General features: G+C 37.8%; 1 protein-coding gene and 1 pseudogene across 2 annotated transcripts in view; one reads left to right on the top strand and one right to left on the bottom strand.

The window, feature by feature from the left end:
• The window catches only part of LOC111155225 (reelin), a 505959-nt gene that overhangs the window by 294536 nt on the left and 185950 nt on the right, over positions 1-25473 (bottom strand). For both annotated transcript variants that reach the window (XM_022515343.1, XM_022515345.1), the window contains exon 4: positions 4882-4952. In XM_022515343.1, the coding sequence (XP_022371051.1) occupies positions 4882-4952 (71 nt within the window). The remainder of the gene's footprint in view (positions 1-4881; positions 4953-25473) is intronic.
• LOC111155227 lies at positions 24068-25246 on the top strand (annotated as a pseudogene).

Raw genomic sequence — 25473 nt, 5'->3', positions numbered from 1 at the left:
GCAGGGGGAGCAGCAGATGGAGAGGGAGAAGCAGGATCCTCACTGAGCAGGGAGCCCGATGCGGCATTCCATCTCAGGACCCTGGGATCATGACCTGAGCCAAAGGCAGATGCTTAACTGTTTCATTTAGCTTAAAATTTAGCTCTCACCTGGGTGACACAGCAGCCTACTACTGTGTTTAGCTTCCTCCAACTCCTATCTCTGCAACCCATCCCATGCCCCATCCCCAGCTTTCTTAGAAAGACACTGACTGCTCATGTCACCCTCCTATTTCCAACTTGCCCACAGAACAGGGTTTAAACATCTGAGCAAATAGAGGGCCCTTTACAACCTGTTCCACTCACCTTCCCAGCTTAGCTGTAATGACCTGCTGGGTAGCTTCTTCTTTCCCATATCTATCAGACCAGTTTGATTCAACTGTTCATTCATTCATTCAGTAAACATTTACTGGGTGCATACAGCCATTGTGTGAGGCTTTAGCAATTCGGTAATAAAAAAGCACAGTCCCTGCCCACAAGGAGCCTGTATCTGAGGGCAGATGAAGTACCTGTGATCACGTTCTTATTAGAACATGCATTAAATAGTTGTCAAGTTAAATGAGTGCATGCTGAAGTAAGTGCTTCATTGGAAAGGCGGTGTCACATGAGGGTCAATATCATGGGCTACCAGCCAAACTGCCCGAGCTCCCGTCCCAGCTCTGCCAATTTCTAGCTGTGTGACCTTAAGCAAGTTATCCTCACTGTGTCTTTGTTTCATCATCTTTAAAGTGGAGGTCAGAGTAGTTCCTTCCTTAGAAGGTTGCTGTAAACATGAAATGAAGCCATGTGTATAGAATGAATGGGGAGAGTGGAGTCTGGTATTTAACAGTGCTGACAGTGTTTTCATTTGTATTATTATTGTGCCTTGAGAGATATGTCCAAGGGTTATGTAACCATGTATGAGACTCCAGGATCAGCTTCCGGAGGAGCCTGAGGGAGATCAGAGATATTTTTTCGTCAGGAGGAGGCAATACCCAAGCAGGGTCTGAAAGACTGAGTGACCCAGACAAGCCACATAAAGTTGGTCCAGCTCAAGAAAATGGGAGGCATAGTGTGTGTAAATACTATGAGGGTGATGGAGTGAGGTGCATTCTGGGAATTTTAAGGTAGAACCAATAGGATGACAAGAAATGAGGCAGGGAGGGGCACCTGAGTGGTTCAGTCGGTTAAGTATCTGACTCTCGGATTCCGTTCAGTCGTGATCTCATGGTCATGGGTTTGAGCCCTGTGTCGGGCTTTGTACTCTGTAAGGGCCTGTTCAGCCAGAGCGGCCCCACCCGGTTGAACGGCCATTTTGTTGTTTATGCAGTAAAACTTAAATTGACCCTGACCCACCCCCCCAGGCGAACTTACTTAAAAGCAAGTGGGTGGGGGGGAAACCAGTCCCAGGTAACAAAGCCCAAATACAAGGGTGGGTCAGGTCAGGTCGAGATAACAGCCCGAATTCAGGGATGAGTCGGGTCAGGTGGAGACATCCAATCAGTAAAGTGCACATACTGTCTCCCTAGCTACCAAGGAATGTGGGCCCTGCTACTTGGGCGCCAATTCTGACCAAGGTGATAGGCTAGTTCAAATATCTTCTAGGGTGAATTGTAATTCAATTGGTCACTTATGTGTGACCTAGCATGACTGTGCAGTTTTCTCTGTGTTACAATTTCATTGGCCACCTGTGCGTGGCCAGGCCCAACCACATGGCCTTTGCTCTATAAAAGTTAGTCTGTGAGGCAGGGAGGGCTCGCCCTCTCTGTAAAGGGTGGCCCCGACCGGTCGGTTTGATGGTCGGTTTGATTCTTGATGCTTGGTGTGAAATAAAGCTTTGCTTGACCTCTGCTTTGTATCAGTCGTGCTCCTTTAATCACGGACCCATTATTGGGGGACCCAGCACTGGGGGACCCAACACACTCAGCATGGAGTCTGTTCGGATTCTCTCTCTCTCTCACTCCCTCTCTCACTCCCTCTCTCTCTCCCTCTCCCTCCCTCTCTCTCTCTCTCAAATAAATACATAAAATCTTAAAAAAAAAAAAGTAATGAGGTGGCGGAGGCAAATTGAAGCCACATTGTAAGGGATTTTCTTTGTATGCTGTGATAAGCAGTAGAGATTTTTACCTTGAAGATGAACTATTGCCTCCAATTGAGATATTGAAGGGTTTTCAGAAGGGACATGATAGATCACGTTTCCATCTAAGAAAGCTCATTGTTGCAGCCTTGATTAAGGTGCTGGGAAAGTGGGAGCCGGAAATTCCAAGAGGCGGCTATGAAGCAAAGCCCCAAGGAGATGATGGGGTTTGATCCAAGGTGGGTCAGTAGAAATGGGAAGGAGATAGATGGAATTCCTTTCCTTTTTTTTTAAACTGCTGCTGACCCTTCAGGACTTGCTCCCTGAGGAGCCTTTCCTAAAGCCCCCAGGCAAGGGTAGGTGATCTGCCATTTATACCCCACCCCTCGGGAACAGAAATGGGTCTTTCTTTACTTTTATAGCCATATTTAGCACTGTGAGCGAAGACAGGGTGTTGGAGGTGTTAGATACGCGTTTACAAAATAAAATCCTTCAGCGAATGTCTTCTAAGGAAAAGGATGGAGATGACAGACCATTCAAGACTAGTATGTTTTCTGATCCTTTTACTTTGTCGATATGCTTAGCCACCAATACATTCTTATAATAATAGCTGTCCCCAAGCTCCACAAAGCAAAATTTGCTTTGTTTAAATTGTTTAATTTAATTAAAATCAACAAACCTACTGACAATGTTGTAATTGAAAGGCACTATGCTTTGGTATATACTGATTGTCATTTTTTCCTCTCTCATAAATGCATTAAATATTCTCCATCCAATGCATAGGAAATTATAACACGTTAAATTTATGCTATTTTATTTAAGGAGATAATTAATGTTCTAATTACAAGTAGATAGGTCCAAAATAGATCTATGGTTTATAGCACCAATTATTTCCCTTATTATTCTTGACAGCAGGAAGCCATCACTCTTGTTAGTATTCTTTCCACCGTATCTTGGATGGATTGATATGATTTCAATTGATTAGGTACTGTTGAAAAGCTCAGTGTTTTTCTTTGGTCCTGGGCTGAATAGTATTTTTAATAATATGCACATCTACCATTGTGTAAATCATATTCGTGTGCTATCTGACTATATAAGGCTTTTTTCTTCTTCTTCTTTTTCTAACCCACTGGTTGAGAATTTTTTTCCCACTGGTTTTTCTTATCTTTTTCTTTTCATTTTAAGTGAACCCATTCCAACAATTCATTTACAAAAGAAAAGACTCAAAAATCCAAAGCCTAAAAGAGATCAGCTTTTAAACAATGTTAAATGTTAATAAAATTAGACATATCTTTTTCTGACACTATGCATTTTTCAGGACATTAATGTTCACTGTGTTATACAGTGTTCTATATTTTCAGTATTGTGAACATTCTCAGTCTGGAAAAAGATCTGCGTTGTGATAGATATCTTGAGCTTACTACAAAGGCTATCACAGTTTTACATTCACAAAAGTCACAGTAAAAATCTGCTCAACCCAAGAACCCTGATAATATATTTGAAACTATAATTAGAATGAGGTTTTCTGATTCAAGAGTTATATATGTAAGCAATCAGGAGTTTACCAGTAATAATCGCCCAGTACCACATTACCTAGGTAAAGCCATATTGAGGATGTATGTATTACTACCAATAATGAATGGCATTTTTTTAGGCCTTTCAAAAACCGATATAATTTTCCCTCATTTCTTTCCTAGGCCCATTAGATTCTTTTTAACAGAAATAAGACTGTAGAAATTTCCTTTAAATTCAAAAATGTAATTCTTAAGCTAACAAATTTCCCAAAAATATCGCTGTGTAAATAAAAACGGATATTAGACCTATGATGATGGTGAAAATGGCATGACATTAAAAAAGACTAGCTTGAAATGTATTCATTGTCAAACGCTTAATCAATGAATAGATGAATGGCTGAAAAAAACTTGTATTCAGTCTATCAGCATTTTTGGAATAGTCATATGCCAGGTTCCAGGGAACCACAGAGCTCTAAAGGCATATAGTTTACACTTGAGAAGCTCAGTCTCTGATGGGTAATATTCATTTTTTTTCAGAGGAAAATTCTATGTGAAGCAGTAAGTGCTACAATGAAGACACAAACGAAGTCAGGTAGAAGCCCAGGAAGCAAAGTGAACAACTTTGTGTTGGGGCATGGATCCTGTTTCCACCGTTTCATGGCATGCGTACATGTGTGTACCTGTGCATATATGCATCTGTGTCTGGTATAGGTGAAAGTTAGGATGTGTATGAGGCACTCACAAAGTAGAAGTCATTGAATGTGACTACTTAATGTCCATTAGTTAATGTATCTAAAATGATACAGTATCTATTCACAAATCTGAAATTAATGGTGCACACAATTGAAACAAGAACATAAATACTGAACACAAGGGCATGTTTAAAAGCAATAAATAGAAACATTTTCAACAAATTTGGCAAGAAATTTAAGTGGTAAATTAAGCTGATATGTTTCTGTAGAATTCTAAAACTCTAAGATTTATATTTCCAGGACAACTAAATGTAATTAGTTTGAGAAAAAAATTAGTAAAAGAAGATAAATTTTCTCTTGGTTCATTTTGCTCACACTTAGTATTTTCAGAAGTCTACAGATATTTATCAATGACTAAATATGTAATTCTTAGGGATATGAAGGGATCAATAATTCCATTTTTAAAGCATCGTGATCAAGTAATAGTAATGAAATACTTACTCAGTACATAGAATACTGGGCCTGCCACGAATAATTTTGACATGACCAACATAGAGGAGTCAGAGATGATTCTTACTTACCTCCTTGTTCACACAGCTGCTGGGCTAAAGCATCTTTGAAAATGATCTGGCCCCTGTGTGTCGCCGTAGCCCTGAAAATGAATAGGAAAGGTTAAATTAAATCTTGTAATAAGTTAGGTGATAATTGAATTGTATTTTTAAAGCTTTTTGAAAAACCTCATTTTTAAATGTTATTGTGTAGATACGCTCTTTTAAAAAATGAGTGCTTTTGAACAGAGATACAAATGAACAAGAGTTAAGGCTTAGACGAAGGCCCTTGGGTTGAGAAATATCTTCTGTTTTCCTTTGTAAAAATATTGTAACATTTGTGGGCTTATTCCGAAAGTAGATGTGAGCAAATCCTGGGTAGGAGAAAAAAGTATGGAAAGGATGCTTTTTAAAGTTTTTTCCTCAGAAGACTGACACAAAATGCTTTGTGAAACAATGATTCTGTTACCACTGGAGAAAGGTGCTCAGAATGTACTTTTTTCTGAAATCAATAGTCACCTTAACACATAGAGAAGTTAGAGAATTACATTTTCTCAAAAGCATTTTTTTTAAATGGGGCTATTCAGAGCTTTCATAATTACAAACCTGTCATAATAAAATACACCCTTTCTCCCTACACGGTCTAACTCACCATTTGAAGTAGATGTGTATCTGTCACCTCTTCTAATCAGAGCTGTGCACATTTATTGGTGAAAAAATAGCACGCTTGCAGTGGATGTATTACTCAATGACTATAACAGGAACAGTTTTATTAAAGGAAGACTTACTTATGGCTCGTGTTTGATGTATGTTTCCTCAAAAAGAACTTTACGGCACAAAATACATTGTTTGAACAAATTTAAAAGAGAAAATCAGGCCTCTTTATGAAAATTGATTTTAAAAAAAAATAAGCCATACACAAATCTTTTTAATAACGAAAGCACATTAAATCTCAACTTGAGTTCTACCAAAACCATGTGAGGACAAAAAATAATTTGACTTAGCCATAGTTTACTGAAGATGGATTACGTACAAGGCACCGTGCTAGGTCACCAGTGGGCAAAATTTGGCTTCTGCATTTCCCCCTCCACTTGCGTATCTTTCAGTCAACAGCTCATCCTTTGTGGGGACCCACAGGACCTCCTTGCTCCCAAAATTCCCCACTTCAGTCTCTATGTGGATGTCCTTTCCACCTCTGCGCCACAGACCTTTCCCATTTCTATTTCCCATTGAATTGTTCCTGTCATTGGCATCAGCTGCCAGGACCCAACTCTCCAAACGTAATCTGACAAACGAAGCCACACTGGAGTGTTAACGGGTGATGCTGCTCCAAGATAACGAATTTCAGCAGTGAGACAGAAAATATTACACTTTAACACGCGCGCACGCGCGCACACACACACGATGGCACGATAGTGAGAGCTCCGAATGGTGGAAGGGAGACAGAATCAGAGAGAAAAGTCACTGGGAAGCCTTCATCTCATACTGCACGTGAAGTTTGTAAGGTAATCCGCCCTTGTTTTTGCATAGTAATCGTTATCGAAATTACTGATAAACTGACGTTACCACACCATATATTCACATACGTTTCTAGGTTTTCCTTTGCTTTTAACAAGCTGACAATGAAGAGGACTAAACATAGGTCCAATCCAAGCCATAATCTTGGCCTACGGGCTCACTAATCCATTACAGGTGTTATGCCCAGAGGGAACATGGAAACGTGACTGACCTAAATACATTTCATTGTCAACTCTCTATTGAGTCAAGAGCTTCTGAGTTCACACACACCTCTAGCAGCAACGTAGCAATCGTAAATGGAAAATTGTAATTTGACATTTGCTTTGGCAGGAACATATTTTCTGAAATCACTAACCACCAAGAAAAGTCCCACAACATAACAATGTAATTGTTTACTGTAGTTGTCTTCTGAGTTGAAGTGTAGAATATCCCTATTGTGATATTTCTCATTGATCCACAAACTTAATTATCATCGTGCCAGTCTCCATTCCCATAAACACAATGAGACCAAAGGATCTAGGTAAAACTCAGGCAACAGAGGTTTTGTCTTTTCCCTGAATATCAGAGATACAGAAACAGCCTGGTCACAGCACCTTGTGACTAGTCCACACAGCTTGCCCCTCACTTGGTTTCATCAGATTCAGTACTTGTTGCTTTCATCTGTGTTCTCATTTCTGTTCCTTTGGTTCCATGAGGCACTAGGGAATAACTGACACTGAAGGTCCTTTGATCATCTAGTCCCAATTTCTTGAGCAGCGGTACTCATTCTTCAAACAAATACATGAAATCTCAGTATATTCCTCTCTTCTTAGCTTTTGAAGTCTTTGGGTTCCCTCTGCTCATACAGCTTGTTCCTCGCCACCCATTCCCCAAAACTTCTTGGGACACACTTCTTGCGAACTCTCAGGGCCTTAGAGTGGCAGAGTGTGAAAACTACTGAACTCATCTAGCTCGTTACAGTGCCCGGATCACGGAACCGAGGCCATTGAGAACATGCTGAAGGGTACACGGCCTGGTAATGGCAAAGAGGACCTGATCCAAGGTCTTGATACCAGGCCACGGATTCTTTCCAAGTTTTCAAAAAGTGCTCCATGGTGATATCTTGAGGTTTCTGTGGGAGTCCAAGAGAGAGGCAGCGGGCACCCCCATTCCAAACCAGAGCACCTGTGCTTTACGTGTTCTAAAATATTTGATGTTTGAAGGAAGGGCTCAGCAAGTAGGAACTGGCTTAAGAAACACACCAAATGCCCAATGTTATCATCTGAAATCCTCTGCTTGGGAAAAGTCAAAATAGTAATAATAATGTGACTGGTATATGTTTATATATATAAACCATTTATATCTGTTTTTATATGTGTGTATATACAGACATACACACATATATTTATATATACATTTAAATACACATACATATACGTATACATAAACACATATATACCATGTATATGTACACGTACATATAGTTGTTGTTATTATTATTCTAACACCTATTAAGAAATGAAATCTACCTTTTGCAAAGTACTATTGTAATGGCTCTAAATAAACTAGCTCAATTAATCTCGAAAACAAGTCTACAAGGTAGACAGTATTATTCCCATTTTTCTGGGACAGAGAATTATTGTGTGATTTCCCTAATGTCACATGATTGATTAAACTCAGGCAGTCTGAGTGTAGGGTCCTTGCTTTTAACTATTAAAATGTAAAATTTAATGTAAAACCATTACATTAAATTGTCTTTGATCTGGTTCAAAGATTTGAAGGTAGCTTTCACTCTCTGTTCAGAGGGAAGGCCTGCTTTCAGGGCCTGATCTTGAAATTCATGTGGCCTATGGAAAGGGCCTCCATCCCTTTCCTTTATAGCTAAGCCCTTTTATTTAATCCCCTTTGGGACAAACTTCTTTCTGTTTCCAGTTGGAAATTTGGTCACGTGGCTAGCAACTCCATGGGATTTGCCTTTAGTATTTTTTTTTAATTTAATTTTTTTTCAGTGTTCTCAGATTCATTGTTTATGCACCACACCTAGTGTCCCATGGATTTGCCTTTAAAGACAGCATTCCTCTCTCTTTTAAATTTTAATTCCAGTATAGTTAACATAGTGTTCTATTGATTTCAGGTGTAAAAATTAGCATAGGCCATGGTTATGGCTTGGGTTGGACCTATCTCACAGTACTCTGTGAGTCCCTTGGCTTCTGATCAGCTCACCACAGCCCCCTTCCAACTCTGAGCCACATTTGCTCCAAAGTCCCCACCCCACCCTTCGTGCTGTCCTCATCTCTACCAAAGACAAGAGCACTGGATGCCAACCTCATCCACACCACTACCCAAACTGGAGGGACACCAAGGACACAAACACATGTTGAAGATAGTTATCATACGCATGACTTTCTTTACAGTCCCTTAAACCCCTTAGATAACGTTTTAATATAAAGGTGCCCAACCCTCTGGTAGGTACATAGCTAATCATTTTAAGGGCCTGCATATTCACATCTTCTCTTGGGGAAAAGAAAGAACAGAATCCAGGTGACCAGCAAGAACACAAGTTCTACTGCTTTGTACCATGAGATGTTGGCCCCACACTCAGGCTGCAGCTCATGTCAGTAACGGCAAGCCTACTTTGAATGTATTTAGAACTATGAAATAATTCATGGTGGCCTGCCTACAAAATTATAGCATGTATTTCAAAAACTTTATGACTATTTATACTTACATAATGACAAACAAATATAAATATATCTAAATATATAAACACAAATTTATACATTTAAACAGAGAAATATATTTATATACCCTACATACTCAAAAATTGTTAATAGCACAGTAAGTCAGAATCTAAAGTCTCAAGCATCGTCTTCCAATTTTTAATCCATACTATATTTTTCTTTTTGTATAAAAATAAACAGCTGGGTTCGATGGTGACAGCCTTATCATTCTCAGAATTACTTCAGTGTAATTTACAGCTTTCCTTCGGGGGCACGCCTATCAAATTTCTGGTGCTAATAACTATGTTGGCACTACTTCTACTTAATTTCCTCTAAGGAGCTGTAATTGTTCAGAAGAGGTGACAAAAATCCTCATTGTTCCCTGTTCCAAGGAGTAGACCAAATTTCTCCAACAAATTTCTAGTAAGTACTTCTCATCTCCTTGGGAGATACAGATACTCCTAGGGTAAGTTTGCCAACAAGAATCCCTATTAAATAAGTAATTTTAAAATTCCTTTGGGCTATTAAGATCTATAATTTAAAAGCTATGTAGATTTCACCAAATGAAGAAAGTTCATTATGATCATCACATTCAGAGCTCGAAATAGCCATTGTTATGAATTTGAAAGTACACTCTAGATTCTAATTTTAAGTGAACTCCTAGAGCATCTGTGTGCCCCAGCCATTTAAGAATTAGTGCATATCCAGGGGAGGCATGATGTTGAAGCTCAGTGTCTAGAAGAGCAAGACCAGTGTTTAAATGCAGTAAGCTGCACTTATGAGCTAGCTGAGTTTGCCCAACTTCTTTGATTACACTAGGATTCAGAATCCCTACATAAAGACAGGGCTTAATAATAGCAATTATTGTTTAAAGATATTAATATTCACTCTTCAGATACTTATAGTCTGTCTACCTTAATAGATTTCAAGCTTTCTGGAATAGTAGGCATAGTTCATTAAAAAGAAATATCCCCCATAAGGCACATGCCATAACGACTTCGACATTTGAAGGAATCAACACTAAGCTTTCCAGTTCCCAATTCATTTGCAATGTGCAATACTGTCATCCAGTTTCCAAAAACGGAGTAAGACAGGAGTTTAATATAGTTGTTACAATGCCTACCCAAGTGTATTGTTTATTTCATGAATCGTTTTGCTCACAAAGTACTTAAAGAGTCATTTTTAAACCCAGGGCAACCCAGTAGTGGGTTACTTTTCCCATCATTTTCTCCTGCTTTACCAATGAGTTATATGTTACTGTGCCTAGTCCATTCACAGTTGGAAGGTCATTCATTAATCAGCAATCTCATGTTAACCACCCACCAGGAAATGTTACTAAATATGTGGAATATGGGAAAGGAGAGAGGTGGTCTGAATTTGGTAAATTTGATATTCAAAGGAATCAGTTCACTTGAAAATATTCTTGCCCCCTCTTCATCATCAAAATGTTGTACTTGGTCATTAGGTTGTGGACACAGCTTAACCGTTATTAAAACAAAACAAAAAATACCAAATTCTTAAAACATATGAAAAGGAGTAATGAATAACTTCAGGGAGAAATTTTTTATATTAAACTCTCAAACTATGTCTAGGCCATCACAAAATGGTAAAATTGTGTATGTTTTCATAACGCTTTTGTTTTTCAAAGTTCTTACTGCTCTTTTTAATTACTTTTTATTTTTAATAATTTTTTAAAAAGATTTATTTGTTGGGGTGCCTGGGTGGCTCAGTGGGTTAAAGCCTCTGCCTTTGGCTCAAGTCATGATCCCAGAGTCATGGGATCAAGCCCCGCATTGGGAATCTCTGCTCAGCAGGGAGCCTGCCTCCCTCTCTCTCTCTCTGCCTGCCTGTGCCTACTTGTGATCTCTGTCAAATAAATATATAAAATCTTAAAAAAAAAAGATTATTTGTTTATTTGAGAAAGAGAGCGCACACGCACCGGCATGTGGGCGAATGGGAGAGGAGCAGAGTGAGAGAATCTTCACGTAGCCTCCCCGCTGAGCACAGAGCCAGACACAGGGCTGGGTCCCACAACGCATGAGACCCTGAGCTGAGCCAAAACCAAGAGTCAGATGTCCAACTGACTGAGCCACCCACATGCCCCTGCTCTCTTTTTTATAATTACATCTTTTATTACTAAGCCATACTATTTTTTCCAACTGTCAAATGTATAAATATTTCCTTCCCCTTAAAACAAGTTTCAGCATTAATGTTCACTATCCAGTAATCACTCTCACATTTATCCTTCTTCTCCATCTCCACAGCCACTGTTTTAATTCAGGATTCAATACTTTGTCATCTGATAAACTGCAATCCTCTCTTGATTGGAATCCCCCTCCAGACTGACCCCCATCCCAATGCCAATCCAGCTTCCACATTGTGCCAGTTTTCTTGCGAAAATTGCTTGAAATCCTCCTGTGGCTCTCTATCACTTAAAGGATTCTGTCAAATTCCTTAGCATGGCTTGAAAGGTTCTTTGGGATCTGGTCCCTGCCCACGTGTCCAGGCTCATCTCTCACCACACCCTGCAACTGAGTACTATAGTAGTTCTCGCAGGTTCCAGAATGTATGACTTCTCTCATGCCCCCGAGATTCTTCATGTCCTGTCCCCTGTGCATGGAAGTCTCTTGCCAAAACTTTGATTCTTTCTCTAAAATTTATCCAGGAATCGGTCAGCCAGCTATCTTTCTCAGGATGAAACTGACCCAGAGGAAAAGGAGCTAAGGCCAGCACAGCCCACAACTTGCAGACCCTTATGGAGCCCTGCATGAGTTGTTCTTCCAAGCTCCCTCTAGCTTGGAGCTTATGCCGGTCCTTCCAGAGCATAGGGAAACTCCTTGTACCTTCACGGCCTTCAGAATGCCTCCTCAGCTACACAGTGTGTGAGACAATGAAGCCTGGGAAGCAAGAACAGCTGCCTGAGTCAAGGGTGGAATGTACTCCTTGACCCTGCCTGAGCCTGTGGCTGGTATGAAGTCTCTTCCCCCAGTGTCCCCATTCTAGACATGTCTAGAAGGTGCTGCCATGGCAGATATCACTAATCAAGAAAAGCATTCGTTGTAATCTAACCCAGACACAGCCTACCTCACTACCCACAACCTAGGCTCTAAGCAGCCCCTCTGTTTATTAATACATAACATATAGCCTACTTAGAATTTCTGGCGTAAGGACACATCAGGGGTGACAGGACCTTGGCAGAACCCCAGCACAGACAGAACAATCAAAGGGGAGGACCCAGTCCTGGTGCTGGGAAGCCATAATCTCTTTGAGGACTGACATATACCTACCTGATGAAGATCAAAATGTATGTACTATTGGGAGAAAGTCTCTATTGATCTAGGTAGTAAAAGAAGAGCAAAGTCAAAAGAGGAAAACCAAGTGTTGGGTTTGAAGTGGTCACATGTGAACAGAATAAAGCAAAAGACAGTTATTAAATATAAGTTTGAGTGTCATTTTTAAAAAAGGGGCTGCTTTTATCTCTTTAAGAAGAGAAGTCATTGGTCTATAGTTAGATTTCTGGGATGAATTATAAGCACTGATTTAAAAGCATAAAATACTCTTCTAGAAAATTCAGCAGAAAGCACTGAAAAGAAAGCTTATTGTTTGTAACAGGAGTTTAATCTCCATTGAAAAGTGAGCAAGGCATCATTGAAAAAGATGCCATGAGTGATCTTCCTTACCCAATTCAGACTTTTGGAGGTCTTTGGCATACTGAATCAGTAATGGGAATTTTCCAAAGGATAACTCCAACTTGAAATGCAATTTGAAGGTCCGTGAAAAAAACAAAGAAGAAGAAGAAAGGAAAAGAAAAAGGAAAAAAAAAAGAGTCTGGGCTTATAAGAAAAAAGCCATTTTCTGTACAACTATCATTAGATCCAGCCCATGCAGAAAAAACTTCTCCCAAAAGGGTATTTGCAATATAGATTTTACACCTTTGTGTTTATACATAGTAGTTTTAAAAGTATGCATTTGTGTTCTATTGTTATAATTAATTTTGATATTTTAGTGTGTGAAAAGAGATTTCAGGCATGGAAACCCAACCAATAACTTATGAATTTGACTGGAGATAGTTTGATTTGACACCAGGCCCAAGATCATAACTCCCTTTCCTCTTTTCTGAAATGGATCATTTTTCCACAACAATTTTCTGTTTGTGATTTCTGGGAGTGTCTTCCTATACATGTCAAAAGAAATTCACCAGGTTCCCAGAAGAGATGTGGGTCTCGATGTGTGACCACTATTGCCTGCACATGTGGAAATCTGGCAATGCATAGATGGTCTACATTTATCTGGCCATCAAGCTGAAGGTGAAGTGGAGGTCAGAAAACCTGATCCAGACACACAGCGATGGTAGCCCCAAGGCTTGGAAGCTGGGGCTGGAGGCCCAGCAGATACCGCAGGACGGTAAGACCAAGATTGACATCATCCGCCTGCATTTCCACCAGGCACTGGAGGCGGGCCAGCTGGAGAGTCAGACGCCCCAGAGGAGCCCCAAGGGAATCTAGACGTGGGGGCCATAGAGCTGCTCATTCAGGACCTGGGACAGCACTTCTGAGTAGAACATGCGGTGGCCAAGGGTACCAAGAATCACGGATGATGCTGTCTGCATGTAGCCAAATGTAGCTGGAACTCTGATTCTCACTCAGTGTCTTCAGTAATTACTATGTGATGCTGCATTGCAATAAAGAATAATCATTTTGGTGAAAAAGCACCGATAGTTGCAGGATAGATAACATGAAAGAGGCGAACATTTATCACTAGCAGAGTTTTTATCTTTCTTTGCTTTGCAAATCAACGACAAAGCGAATCTAGGGAGGGAAGACACCCCCAAGCAGATAAAACCGTGTTTTGTTTTGTCACTGTGCAAAAGGATAGCTCTCATTAACTATTAAAAGAAGCAGAAATGCCAAATTTCTCAGGAGTGATCAGAGAACTTTAGAATAAGGGAAGGCTGATTGGACTGATTCATGTATCAAGAAGGATTATACCCAGGCACCAAACATTTGTCAAAAGCTCCCAACTCACATACTAGGTTTCTAAAACTGAGAGGAGGAGTGTTATATGCCAAGATAAAGGACTTTTTATTGTCTAATTTCTAAATAGCTTCATATGAGCATTATCAGCAATGTGCATGGTTCATAGATCCTTGATTAAAAACAACAAAAACCATGTACAACTTTTGTTATTAAAAAGATCCTGTTATCTCTGCCTCCACTAAATAATTCAACAAGCCCTTAAGGATTATGAATCTGAGGAGGTGCCCATGTATTAGCCTGCTCTAAGTGCTCACATTCCTTAGTCTGACTCTGTTGACAGAGGATAGGTGTTCAGCAAAATTTTTTTTGGTTAATTTGGAATGTGCCTTTTTTATTATTAATTATTTTTATTAACATATAATGTAATATTTGCCCCAGGGGTATAGGTCTATAAATCGTAGGCTTACACACTTCACAGCACTCACCATAGCACATACACTCCCCAATGTCCATAATCCAATGAACTGTGTCTTCTAAACAAGGCTATATGTACCCTAGACTACGGATTTTTATCCATTTTTTTTCTATATTGGTACTCAGGGCTTGACACATGGTAGCCTCACAGCAAATGTCTGTGGAATACACGAATGATTAGTCTGTGTTATGCTTACTATATGATGTTAAATGCTTTAATAACTAATGAGTAAACTATCACATAAGAAACATTTTGAAAGAGATGATTATATGATAATAGTAAATGGTCAAGATAAACATTATTATAGGCAAGATTTATCTCAGAAATGAAATCAGTTAGCAGTAAGAACAAGGAAAGTAATTAAGCTAATGCATTTGCTTGGCCACTGCAAAATGTTGTTACCATTTAATACCTTCCAGAGTTTTCTTAAACCATTTATATCTCAGAAATGCCATCCAAAACTTCACAGTAAAAATAGTTTTCATAGCTCCTTTTTAAATCACTAAAATTCATCAAAGAAATGTACTTGAGTGACTCTACTCTTTTAAACACCTTTTTACTAAGTAAGCCTTGTGTTAATTTGCCTCAGAGGCATCCTTAGGCAAGACAAGGACAAAACTGATAATATAGTTCATCAATTCCAAAGAACACCTTAGTAAAAATTATGTTATCTACTGGAGAGTGAATTAAAGAGTCTGCATATTTGTTAAAACACTAATGCAAAGTATTTAGGTACCACTTCTGAGCGGACTAACAAAAAGAGTACAAGTTTCAGATACAAAAGAATGGAGATTGCATTCTAGGTCTGGCATTCATTCTCTTCATGACTTAGGGCATATCATTTAACTTCTGTATGTCTCATTTTCTTAATCTATTATATAACTTGATTGCCTTGGGTAACTTCTTTTTTTTTTTTTAAGATTTTATTTATTTATTTGACAGAGAGATCACAAGTAGGCAGAGAGGCAAGCAGAGAGAGAGGAGGAAGCAGGCTTCCTGCTGAGCAGAGAGCCCGATGCGGGGCTCGATCCCAGGACTCTGAGATCATGACCTGAGCCGAAGGCAGCGGCTTAACCCACTGAGCCACCCAGGCGCCCCGCCTTGGGTAACTTCTAACAGTAAATCTGGAATCAGGACAAACATTTTGGGTTAGCACTACAGCTCAAGGGTTTATGTTGACCTTATCTAAGTACTTATTTTTTAAAAGAGGACTTTAAAATTTGCACTACCTATTTTTCAGGGCTGTGGTGAAAATCAAAAGAGCTCAACTCTATGAAAAGATTGGAAAAAAATGTGAAGAATTATAATGATGATGTTCTGACTGGTCATTTCAGAAATTATCCGCAGAAACATGAAAGGGGATTTTTCGGGGTGCCTGGGTGGCTCAGTGTGTTAGAGACTCTGCCTTCGGCTCGGGTCGTGGTCTCGGGGTCCTGGGATCGAGCCCCGCATTGGGCTCTCTGCTCAAGTGGGGAGCCTGCTTCCTCCTCTCTCTCTCTCTCTCTCTGCCTGCCTCTCTGCCTGCTTGTGATCTCTGTCAAAAAAATTAATAAAAATCTTTAAAAAAAAAAAAGAAAAAAAAAAGAAAGGGGATTTTTCAAAATCCCTCCACTCTCACCACTTTTATTCAACACTGTACTAGAATTCCAAGCCACAGCAATCAGACAAGAAAAAGAAATAAGAGGCATCCATATTGGTAAAGAAGTTAAACTGTCACTATCTGCAGATGACAAGATCCAATTCACAGAAAATCCTAAAGACATAAAAAAAAAAAAAGCTACTAGAAGTAATAAACAATTTCAGCAAAGTGGCTGAATACAAAATTAATATCCAGAGATTGGTAATGTTTCTATACACTAACAATGAAGTCATAGAAAGAGGAATTAAAACATACACATACACACACACCATTTACAATTGCACCAAAAGTAATAAAATACCTAGGAATAAATAAAAGAGGTGAAAGACCTATACTCCAAAAACTATGAAACACTGATGAAAGAAACTGAAGATGAGAGAAATAAATGGAAAGATATTCCGTGCTTATGGATTGGAAAAATCAATATTGTCAAATGTCCATATTATCCAAAGCAATCTACAGATTCAATGTAATCTCTGTCAAAATACCAATAGCACTTTTTCACAATACTAGATTAAATAATACAAAATTTGTGTGGAACCACAAAAGACCCCAAACAGTCAAAACAATCTTGAAAAAGTACAAAACTGAAGGTATCACAATTTTAGATTTCAAAATATACTACAAAGCTGTAGCAATCAAAAAAGTATGGTCCTAGCACAAAAATAGACACATGGATCAATGGAACAGAATAGAAACCCCAAAACTAAACCCACATTTACAGTGTCAATTAACCTATGGCAAAGGAATGCTCGTTTAGGCAGCACATATACTAATCTATGGCAAAGGAGGCAAGAATACACAATGAGGAAAAGATGGACTTTTCTATAAATGGTTCTGAGAAAACTGGCCAGTTACATACAAAAGAATGAAACTGGACTACTTTCTAATACCATATGGAAAAATGAACTCGAAATGGATTAAAGACCTAAACATGAGCCCTGAAACCATAAAAATCCTAGAAGGGAACACAGGCAGTAATTTCTCTGATGTCAGCTATAGCAACACTTTTCTAGATATGTCTTCTAAAGTAAGGGGGAAAAAGCAAAAATAAACTATTGGGACATAGCAAAATAAAAAGCTTTTTCACAACTTAGGAAAACATCAAGAAAGCAAAAAGACAACCTACTGAATGGGAGAAGATATTTGTAAATGATAAATCCAATAAGGGGTTATCATCCAAAATATATTAAGAACAGATACAACTGAATACCAAAAAAAAAAAAACAAAAAAAAAAACCCAAACAATCTGATTAAAAAATAGGCAGAGGACCTGAATAGATACTTTTCCAAAGACAGACAGACAAATGGTCAACAGACACGTGAAAAGATGTTCAACATCACTCATCACCAGGGAAACGCAAATCAAAGCCACAATGAGGTTTCACCTCAACCTGTTAGAATGGCTAAAATCAAGAAGACAAGAAACAACAAGTATTGGTAAGGATGTGGAGAAAACGGAACCCCTGTGCACCGTTGGTAGGAATATAAACTATATAGCCACTGCAGAAAACAGTTTGGAGATTCCTCAAAAAGTTACAAATAGAAATACCATGTTATCCAATAATTCCACTATTTACCCAGGGACAATGGAAACAGTAACTAAAGATATATGCAACCCTATATTTATGGCAGCATTATGTACAATAGCTAAGACATGGAAACAACCTAAGTGTTCATCAATAGATGAAGGGATAAGGCAAATGCGGTATATGTATACCATGGAATATTACACAGCCATAAAGAATGAGATTATGACATTTGCAACAACATGGATGGATCTAGAGGGTATTATGTTAAGTGGAATAAGACAGAGAAAGACAAATACCATATGATTCCACTCATAAATGGAATCTAAAAAAAATGAGTAAACAAATGAAAGCAGAATCAGAACTATAAATACAGAGAACAAACTGATGGTTGCCAGGGAGGAACTAGCAAAATAGGTGAGGGAGAAAGGGAAATACAGCCCTCTGGTTATGGAATGAGTAAGTCACATGAATAAAAAGCAGAGCATAAGGAATATAGTCAATGATATTGTAATGGTGATGTACTGGGACAGATGGTAGCTCTACTTATGGTGAACATAGCATAATGTATAAACTTGTCAAATCACTAAGTTGTACACCTGAAACTAATGTACCATCATGTGCCAACTATACTAAAAAAAAAAACCCTGAAGTATTTAGAATGAAAAGTCACCCCCTTATCCTCAAAAAATAAGACTATAAACTCTAAAATGTTTTATGACTATGACAAAGCTCATGAAAGCTCTAAGAAAGGAGAGGATATCTAAACTAGTTAATTAATCATAACAAATTAGGACAATATTGGTATATTCTTGTAAAGCAATTCTGAAGAAGTTTATACAAGGGTTACTTTGGAGAAAACAAGTTTTTAATTGCTTTTTCTGTTACATAAATAGTGTGTGTATTATGAGAATTTAAAAATACACAAAAGGATTAGTGTGAAAATAAAATTACTCATATTCATACTCAGGAGAGATAATCATTATTAACATTTTGGTAAACTATATTCTAGCATTTTAAATTAATTCATGAATATAAAGTTTTTAGAAAATTGTTTGCCTAGGGGTGCTGGGTGGCTTAGCTGGTTAAGCATTTGCCTTGGCTCAGGTCATGATCTCAAGGTCCTGGGATCGAGTCCCTCATCAGGCTCCCTGCTCAGTAGGGAGCCTGCTTGTCCCTCTCCCCCTGCCCTTCCCACTGCTCCTTCTCTCTCCCAAATAAACAAGTAAAATCTTTTTTAAAAAATGAAACTTGCTTGTGTAAAAAGCAGGTTTCTATTCCTTTATATTTAATATTTATTATAAATAGCTCTTATATCATTAAATATTTTTAGAACAAGATTGTCAAAAGCTAAATAATGTTTCACCGTATAGTTTCTTTAACTATTACACTGTTGTTGGAATTGTATTTGTTTCTACTTTTTTGAATGTTTTAAATAATGAAGTATATAAATATCTGACCCTGTCTTTAATTTTCCCCCAGCTTTACTGAGATATAACTGACACATAACACTGCATAAATTTAAGGTGTACAACATGTTGATTTGAAACATTTACACACCGCAAAATGATTACCACGATAGCATTAGCTAACACTTCCCTTCTGTCATATAATTACCATTTCTTTTTTTATGGTGAGAACATTTAAGATCTACACTCTTGGCATCTTTCAAGTATGTGATACAGTATTGTCAGCTGTAATTACTATGCTGTACATTAGATTCTCAGAACTTGTTAATTTTATAACTGGAAGTTTGTTCCCTGTGGCCTATATTTCCTCATTTCCTCTACCCATCGACCCCTGGTAATTACCGCGCCACTCTCTGTTTCTCTGAGGCAGACATTTTGTGCCTATCTTCTATTTTAAGATGGAATTCCAGGACTGGGATAATGAAATTCAGGGCATAAACACAAAGGCCATAATTCTAAGCAGCATATAAGGAAAGGCATGTTTGCCCACTGTTGTACCAGAGAGCACCCACCCCACAATAGCCCTGGTGGCACTGAGTGTTAGCAGTACGGTCTCATTCTAAAGGTGTCAGGTTAGTTTTAATTTCTATCCCACTGATTATTAGTAGGATACTTCACATGTTTGTTAGTTACATTTTTCAGTTGGGGGAATTAACTATTCATGTCCTTGCCCATTTTGCTATGGCTTTTAATGTTTTTTTCTAACCAATTTATAAGAACTCTTTAAATGTGAAGGCTATTAACTCTATGCTATATATTTCTTACCAATATTTTCTATGCAGTTTATAATCAATCTTTTACTATATTTATGGTTTTTTTAATAAAAAAATTAAATTTTCATGTGATCAAATCTTTCAATCAATTCCCTCCTAATTTTTTCCAGGCTTTTCATGCTTAGAGCCCTTTCACCTTCTAAACTCAGTTGAATAGATACATACATGCATTTTCTCCTGGGAATTTTTTTCTATTCATCTGGAATTTATTTTGGGATATGGGCATTCAGTGGATATTTAAATTTATTTTTCTCATTTATTAAAAAAATTTCCTTACATATTTTATTGAATAATTCTTTATAACCTTACTTATTATAGAATATATCCTTTATTATGTTTTCAATATATATCACAGTTATTTCCTGAATTATCTATACATTTCTATTGATGTGAAAGGCTTCAATAAATTTCTACACTAAAGACTTTCCACAATAAACTCAATGATATGGATAGGGTAGTCAGGAAATTGGGAATAATTTTTTTTCATTATTTCTGACTTTAATAGAAATAAAGAGTCCTTGTATTAGCCATAATTAAATTAGATACATGAAGTAGAAATGCATAGTGAAACTTCCAAAATCTGTAGATTATGCTTATTTTTAGTTGTTCAATATCCATTGATTCAGATAAGTTTAGGCAGTTTGAGAAGACATATTTGTCAGCTGAGCATTTATGTGGGTAAAGTGCAACGAATTTTGGGGAAATATAATAATTCTGAGCCTTCTTCTCTAAAAACACTGAATCAGGGGTACCTGGGTCGTGCAGTTAAGTAAACCACCAACTCTTGGTTTCTGCTCTGGGTCGTGATCTTAGAATCATTGGATCAAGCCCCAAGTCAGGCTCTGCCTTCAGCACAGAGTCTGCTTAGGATTCTTTGCCTTTTTCCTACCCCCGCCACTCTTGCTCTCTTTCTCTCTTGTTGATTTATAAATCAATAAATCTTTAAAAATAAACAAACAAATAAATAGAAATACTGAGTCAGAGAGGGTCTGAACTTGAAATATGAAGTAAAATATGGGGGGCTAAAAACCAGAAGATGGAGAGAACACCTCTGCCTCCTACTTCCTGTGCATTAAACACATTGTCAAGAAATTGAAAACCAACAAGCATGAAGAGAAGATCTTAAAAGCTTCCAGGCAATGAAAGTACAATAACTTTCAAAATATGAATAAAATTGTGTCATTTTCATGTTCTCAATTACAGCATGGAAAGCCATCAAAATTTTCAGAGAGTACTATTTTTAATTTGGAATTCTATTTCTAGCCAACCTATCATCAAATGTAAGGAATCAAACATTGTACTTGCCAGGTATAATCTCTCAGGAGGCAAATGAGAAAGTGCTCCAGGAAAAGTAACAGAGTAAGTTAAGAAGGAGAAGAAATAATTCAAAGTGAAAAGTTGCTCAAGAAGGAAAAAATCATAGTACACCATTTGGTTCTGCAGTGAATAATATTTATATAATCATTGATCGAAACACTGATGACTGATTTTATTTAAAAATGTGATATATTTATATTGGGAGGATATGGGGATGAATTTGTGTGTCGGAGGTTAATGGCATAAAGGAAGTATATCTTCTACTACAATATGAAGTCACTTGGTTTAAGTATATTGTTTTAAAATATGAACATCAATACCAGAAGCAGTGGATAAAATGATGACAATAGCTTAGTCTAGGAGTGTTTCTGGAAGGAGCAGAGATGGGAAGTCTATTTTATTACAAGACTTTTCTTATGATATTTATTTATTTATTTTTAAAGATTTTATTTATTTGAAAGAGAGGGCATGGGGGGTTGCTGGCAGAGAGGGGCAGAGGCACAAATCTCCCTTCTGAGCAGGGAGCCTGATGTGGGGCTCGATCACAGGATCCTGAGATCATGACCTGAGCCAAAGGCAGATGCTTAACTGACTGAACCACCTAGGCATCCCTTATTATATGACATTTAAAACATCTTTTTCAAAAATAATTTAATTTAAAAAGAAATGAACATAAAGTTAAGTAAAGGAAGGAAATAATAAAGATTTTAAAAGATATAAATAAAAAAGAGAACAGGGGTGCCTGGGTGGCTCAGTGGGTTAAGCCGCTGTCTTCGGCTCAGGTCACGATCTCAGGGTCCTGGGATCAAGTCCCGCATTGGGCTCTCTGCTCAGCAGGGAGCCTGCTTCCCTCTCTCTCTCTCTCTGCCTGCCTCTCCGTCTACTTGTGATCTCTCTCTGTCAAATAAATAAATAAAATCTTAAAAAAAAAGAGGACATAAAAATAATAGAGAAAATCAATGAAAGCAAAAGTGGGTTCACTGAAAAGAAAACAAAATTGACAAATCATTTGGTAGACAGACAGAAAGAAAATCAGTTTACTAAAATCAGGAATGAAAGAGGGCACATTACTATTAACTTTGCAGAAATAAAAAGGATTTTAAAGAAATACTATGATTGATTAATATCCACAAACTGGGTAACAAAGATGAAGTGGACAAATTTCTAAAGAGATATAAAATACTAAAACTGATTCAATAAGAAACTGAAATTCTGAATAAAAGTATAACAAGTAAACAGATTGAATTAGTAATAAAAAACTTGCCGCAAAGAAAATCTCAGGTCCAGGTAGCTTCACTGGTGAATTCTATAAAATGTTTAAAGAAGAATTAACACCAATCCTTCACAAATGCTTCCAAAATATAGATGAGGCAGGGAACATTTTCCAACACATTCTAGGAGGCCAGCATACCAAAGCGAGGCAAATACATCACAAGAAACAAAAACTACGCAAATGCCACTTAATGAATATAGACACAAAAACTATCAGCAAAATATTAGCAGATTGGAATCCACTAACATATTAAAAAGATTATACACCATGATTAAGCAGGACTTAACCCAGAAATGCAAGGTTCAACATACAAAAATCAATCAATGTAATAATACCACATTAATAGAATACAGGGGAAAAAACACAATTATATCTTTAGATGCAGTAAGATCATTTGACAACTTCCAATATGCTTTCATGATTAAAAAAAAAAAAACATGCAACAAACTAGGAATATAAGGAACAGCTTGAAATACCATCTACAAAACACTGATAGCTAAAAGCATACTTATTGGAGAAAAGGAAAGTTTTCCTTCTAATATTATGAACCAAATAAAAATGCTGTTCTTGCCACTTTTATTCAACATTGTACTGAAGATTCTAACCGGGGATATCAGTCAAGAAAAAGAAATACAAGGCATCCATATTGAAAAGGAAGAAGTAAAAAATACCTCTATTTGAAATGATAATGGCATAAAGACATAATCTTGCATATAGAAAATATTAAAGAATCTACAAGAAAATTATTAGAGCTAATAAATAGGTAAATCCAGCAAGGTTACAGAATAAAAGACCAATACACAAAAATAAGTCATTTTTCTACATACTATCAATGAATAAACTGGAAATAAAATTAAGAAAACAATTCTAATCACAATAGCATCAAACAGAATAAAATATTTAGGCATAAATTTAGCAAAAAAAGAGCAAGAATTGTACATGACAAAATACAAAACATTGTTGAAAAAACTAAAAGAAATCTAAGTAAATGGAAAGAAATCTCATGTTCATAAATCAAAAAACTTAATATTGTCAAGATGGCAGTAATACCAAATGGATCTACAGATTCAAAACAATACTTATCAAAGTCCTCAGTATTTCCCAGAAATGCACAATCTGAACATAAAATTCAAACAGAAATGAAAGGAGTTAAGAAAGTCAAAATGATCTTGATAAAGAATAACAAAGTTGGAGGATTTCCACTCTTGAAATAGACTTACAGTAACTATGAACTTACAGTAATCAAGACAGTGTGATATTGACAGAAGAACAAACAGATCAGTGGAACAGAAGTGAGCTCCAAAAGGAGACTTTCACACATTACGGTCAATTACTTTTTGGCAAAGGATCCAAGATAATTCAATGAGATAAGAGATCTTTTCAACAAATGGTGTCCAGGCAAAGGGAAATCCACATGTAAAGAATGAAGATGGGGGAACTTCCCCCACAACAGTCTGAGAAAAGAGGAACAGGAGCTGCGTGGGCCATGCCCAGCAGTGTGCTCCTTCCTGCTCCCCAACACTGGCCTTGGCTATACACTAGCTGTAGAAAATGGTGAAAGAAACCACTTACTATGATGCTGTGAGGGTCAAACCCAATGGCCCCCAGGAAGAAGTGAAAAAGCCTTAAAGGAGACTTGCCTTAAAGTACCACCCTGCTAAGAATCCAAATGAAGGAAAGAAGTGTTTTTTAAACAGATTTTTCAAGCTTATGAAGTACTCTCTGATGCAAACAAAGGGAATCGTATGGCAAAGGAGAACAGGCAATTAAAGAAGGTGGGGTTGGTGGTGGTTTTGGCTTCCCGATGGACATGTCTGGTATGTTGTTTGGAGGAGGAGGAAGGATGCAGAGAGAAAGAAGAGGTAAAAATGTTGTGATCAGCTCTCAGTAACTAGAAGATTTATTCATATAATGGTACAACAAGAAAACTAGTTCTGCAAAATAATGTGATTCGTGCCAAATGCGAAGGCCAAGGTGGTAAGGAAGGAGGGGTAAAATGCTGTCCCAGGGGCTGAGGTACTGGAATGCAAGTAAGAATTCATCAGAGAGGACCTGGAATGATTCAGCAAACTCAGTCTGTGTGCATGGTGTGTCAGGGCCATGCGGAACCGATCAGTCCTAAAGATAGGTGTAAAAGCTGCAATGGAAGGAAGATAGTTGAAAAGAAGAAGATTCTAGAAGTTCATATTGACAAAGGCCTGAAAGATGGCCAGAAGATAACATTCCATGATGAAGGAGACCAATAACCAGGACTGATATTATCATTGTTTTAGATCAGAAGGACCATGCTGTTTTTACTTGGCAAGAAGAAGACTTTATCATGTGTGCGGACACACAGTGCAGCTTTCAGAAGCCGACATCTACTCTTGACAATGGAACCATACTGCTCACCTCTCCTCCAGGTCAGACTGTCAAGCATGGGGATATCAAGTGTGTGTGAATGAAGGCATGCCAGTTTATTGTAGACCATGGGAAAAGAGCTGCCTAATCATATTTAAGATAACCTTTCCTAGGAATGGCTGTCTCCCTCCTGACAAACTCTCTTTGCTGGAAAAACTCCTCCCTGAGAGGGAGGAAATGGAAGAGACTGATGAAATGGACCAGGTAGGACTGGTGGACTTTGATCCAAATCGGGAAAGATGGAGCCATTACAGTGAAGAAGCATCTGAGGACCATGAGAATCACCCAAGGGGTGGTGTTCAGGGTCAGATCTCTTTATGGGGCCAGTGAGCAACACTGTTGCCATTTTATATGTGGTAGTGAATGAGGGAAGGACTAGAATCATAGCTCACTATTTGCTATTGTTTTTAATATTCAACTACAGTAGTGTTTTAAAACTTAAATGAAGGATCACCTCAATTATGAAAGCTCTGACTTTGCCCTCTATGTATGGTGACTTGAGTGTGCAAGGTAAGTTTAATACTTGTAAAAACTTTAAAGAAATCTCACATCTTGGC

Source organism: Enhydra lutris, unplaced genomic scaffold, assembly GCF_002288905.1.
Source record: "Enhydra lutris kenyoni isolate GAN:26980312 unplaced genomic scaffold, ASM228890v2 scaffoldscaffold40, whole genome shotgun sequence".
Lineage (NCBI taxonomy): Eukaryota > Metazoa > Chordata > Mammalia > Carnivora > Mustelidae > Enhydra > Enhydra lutris.
Note: the sequence above shows the minus strand (reverse complement) of the source record. Positions and strands in the feature narration are given on the sequence as shown.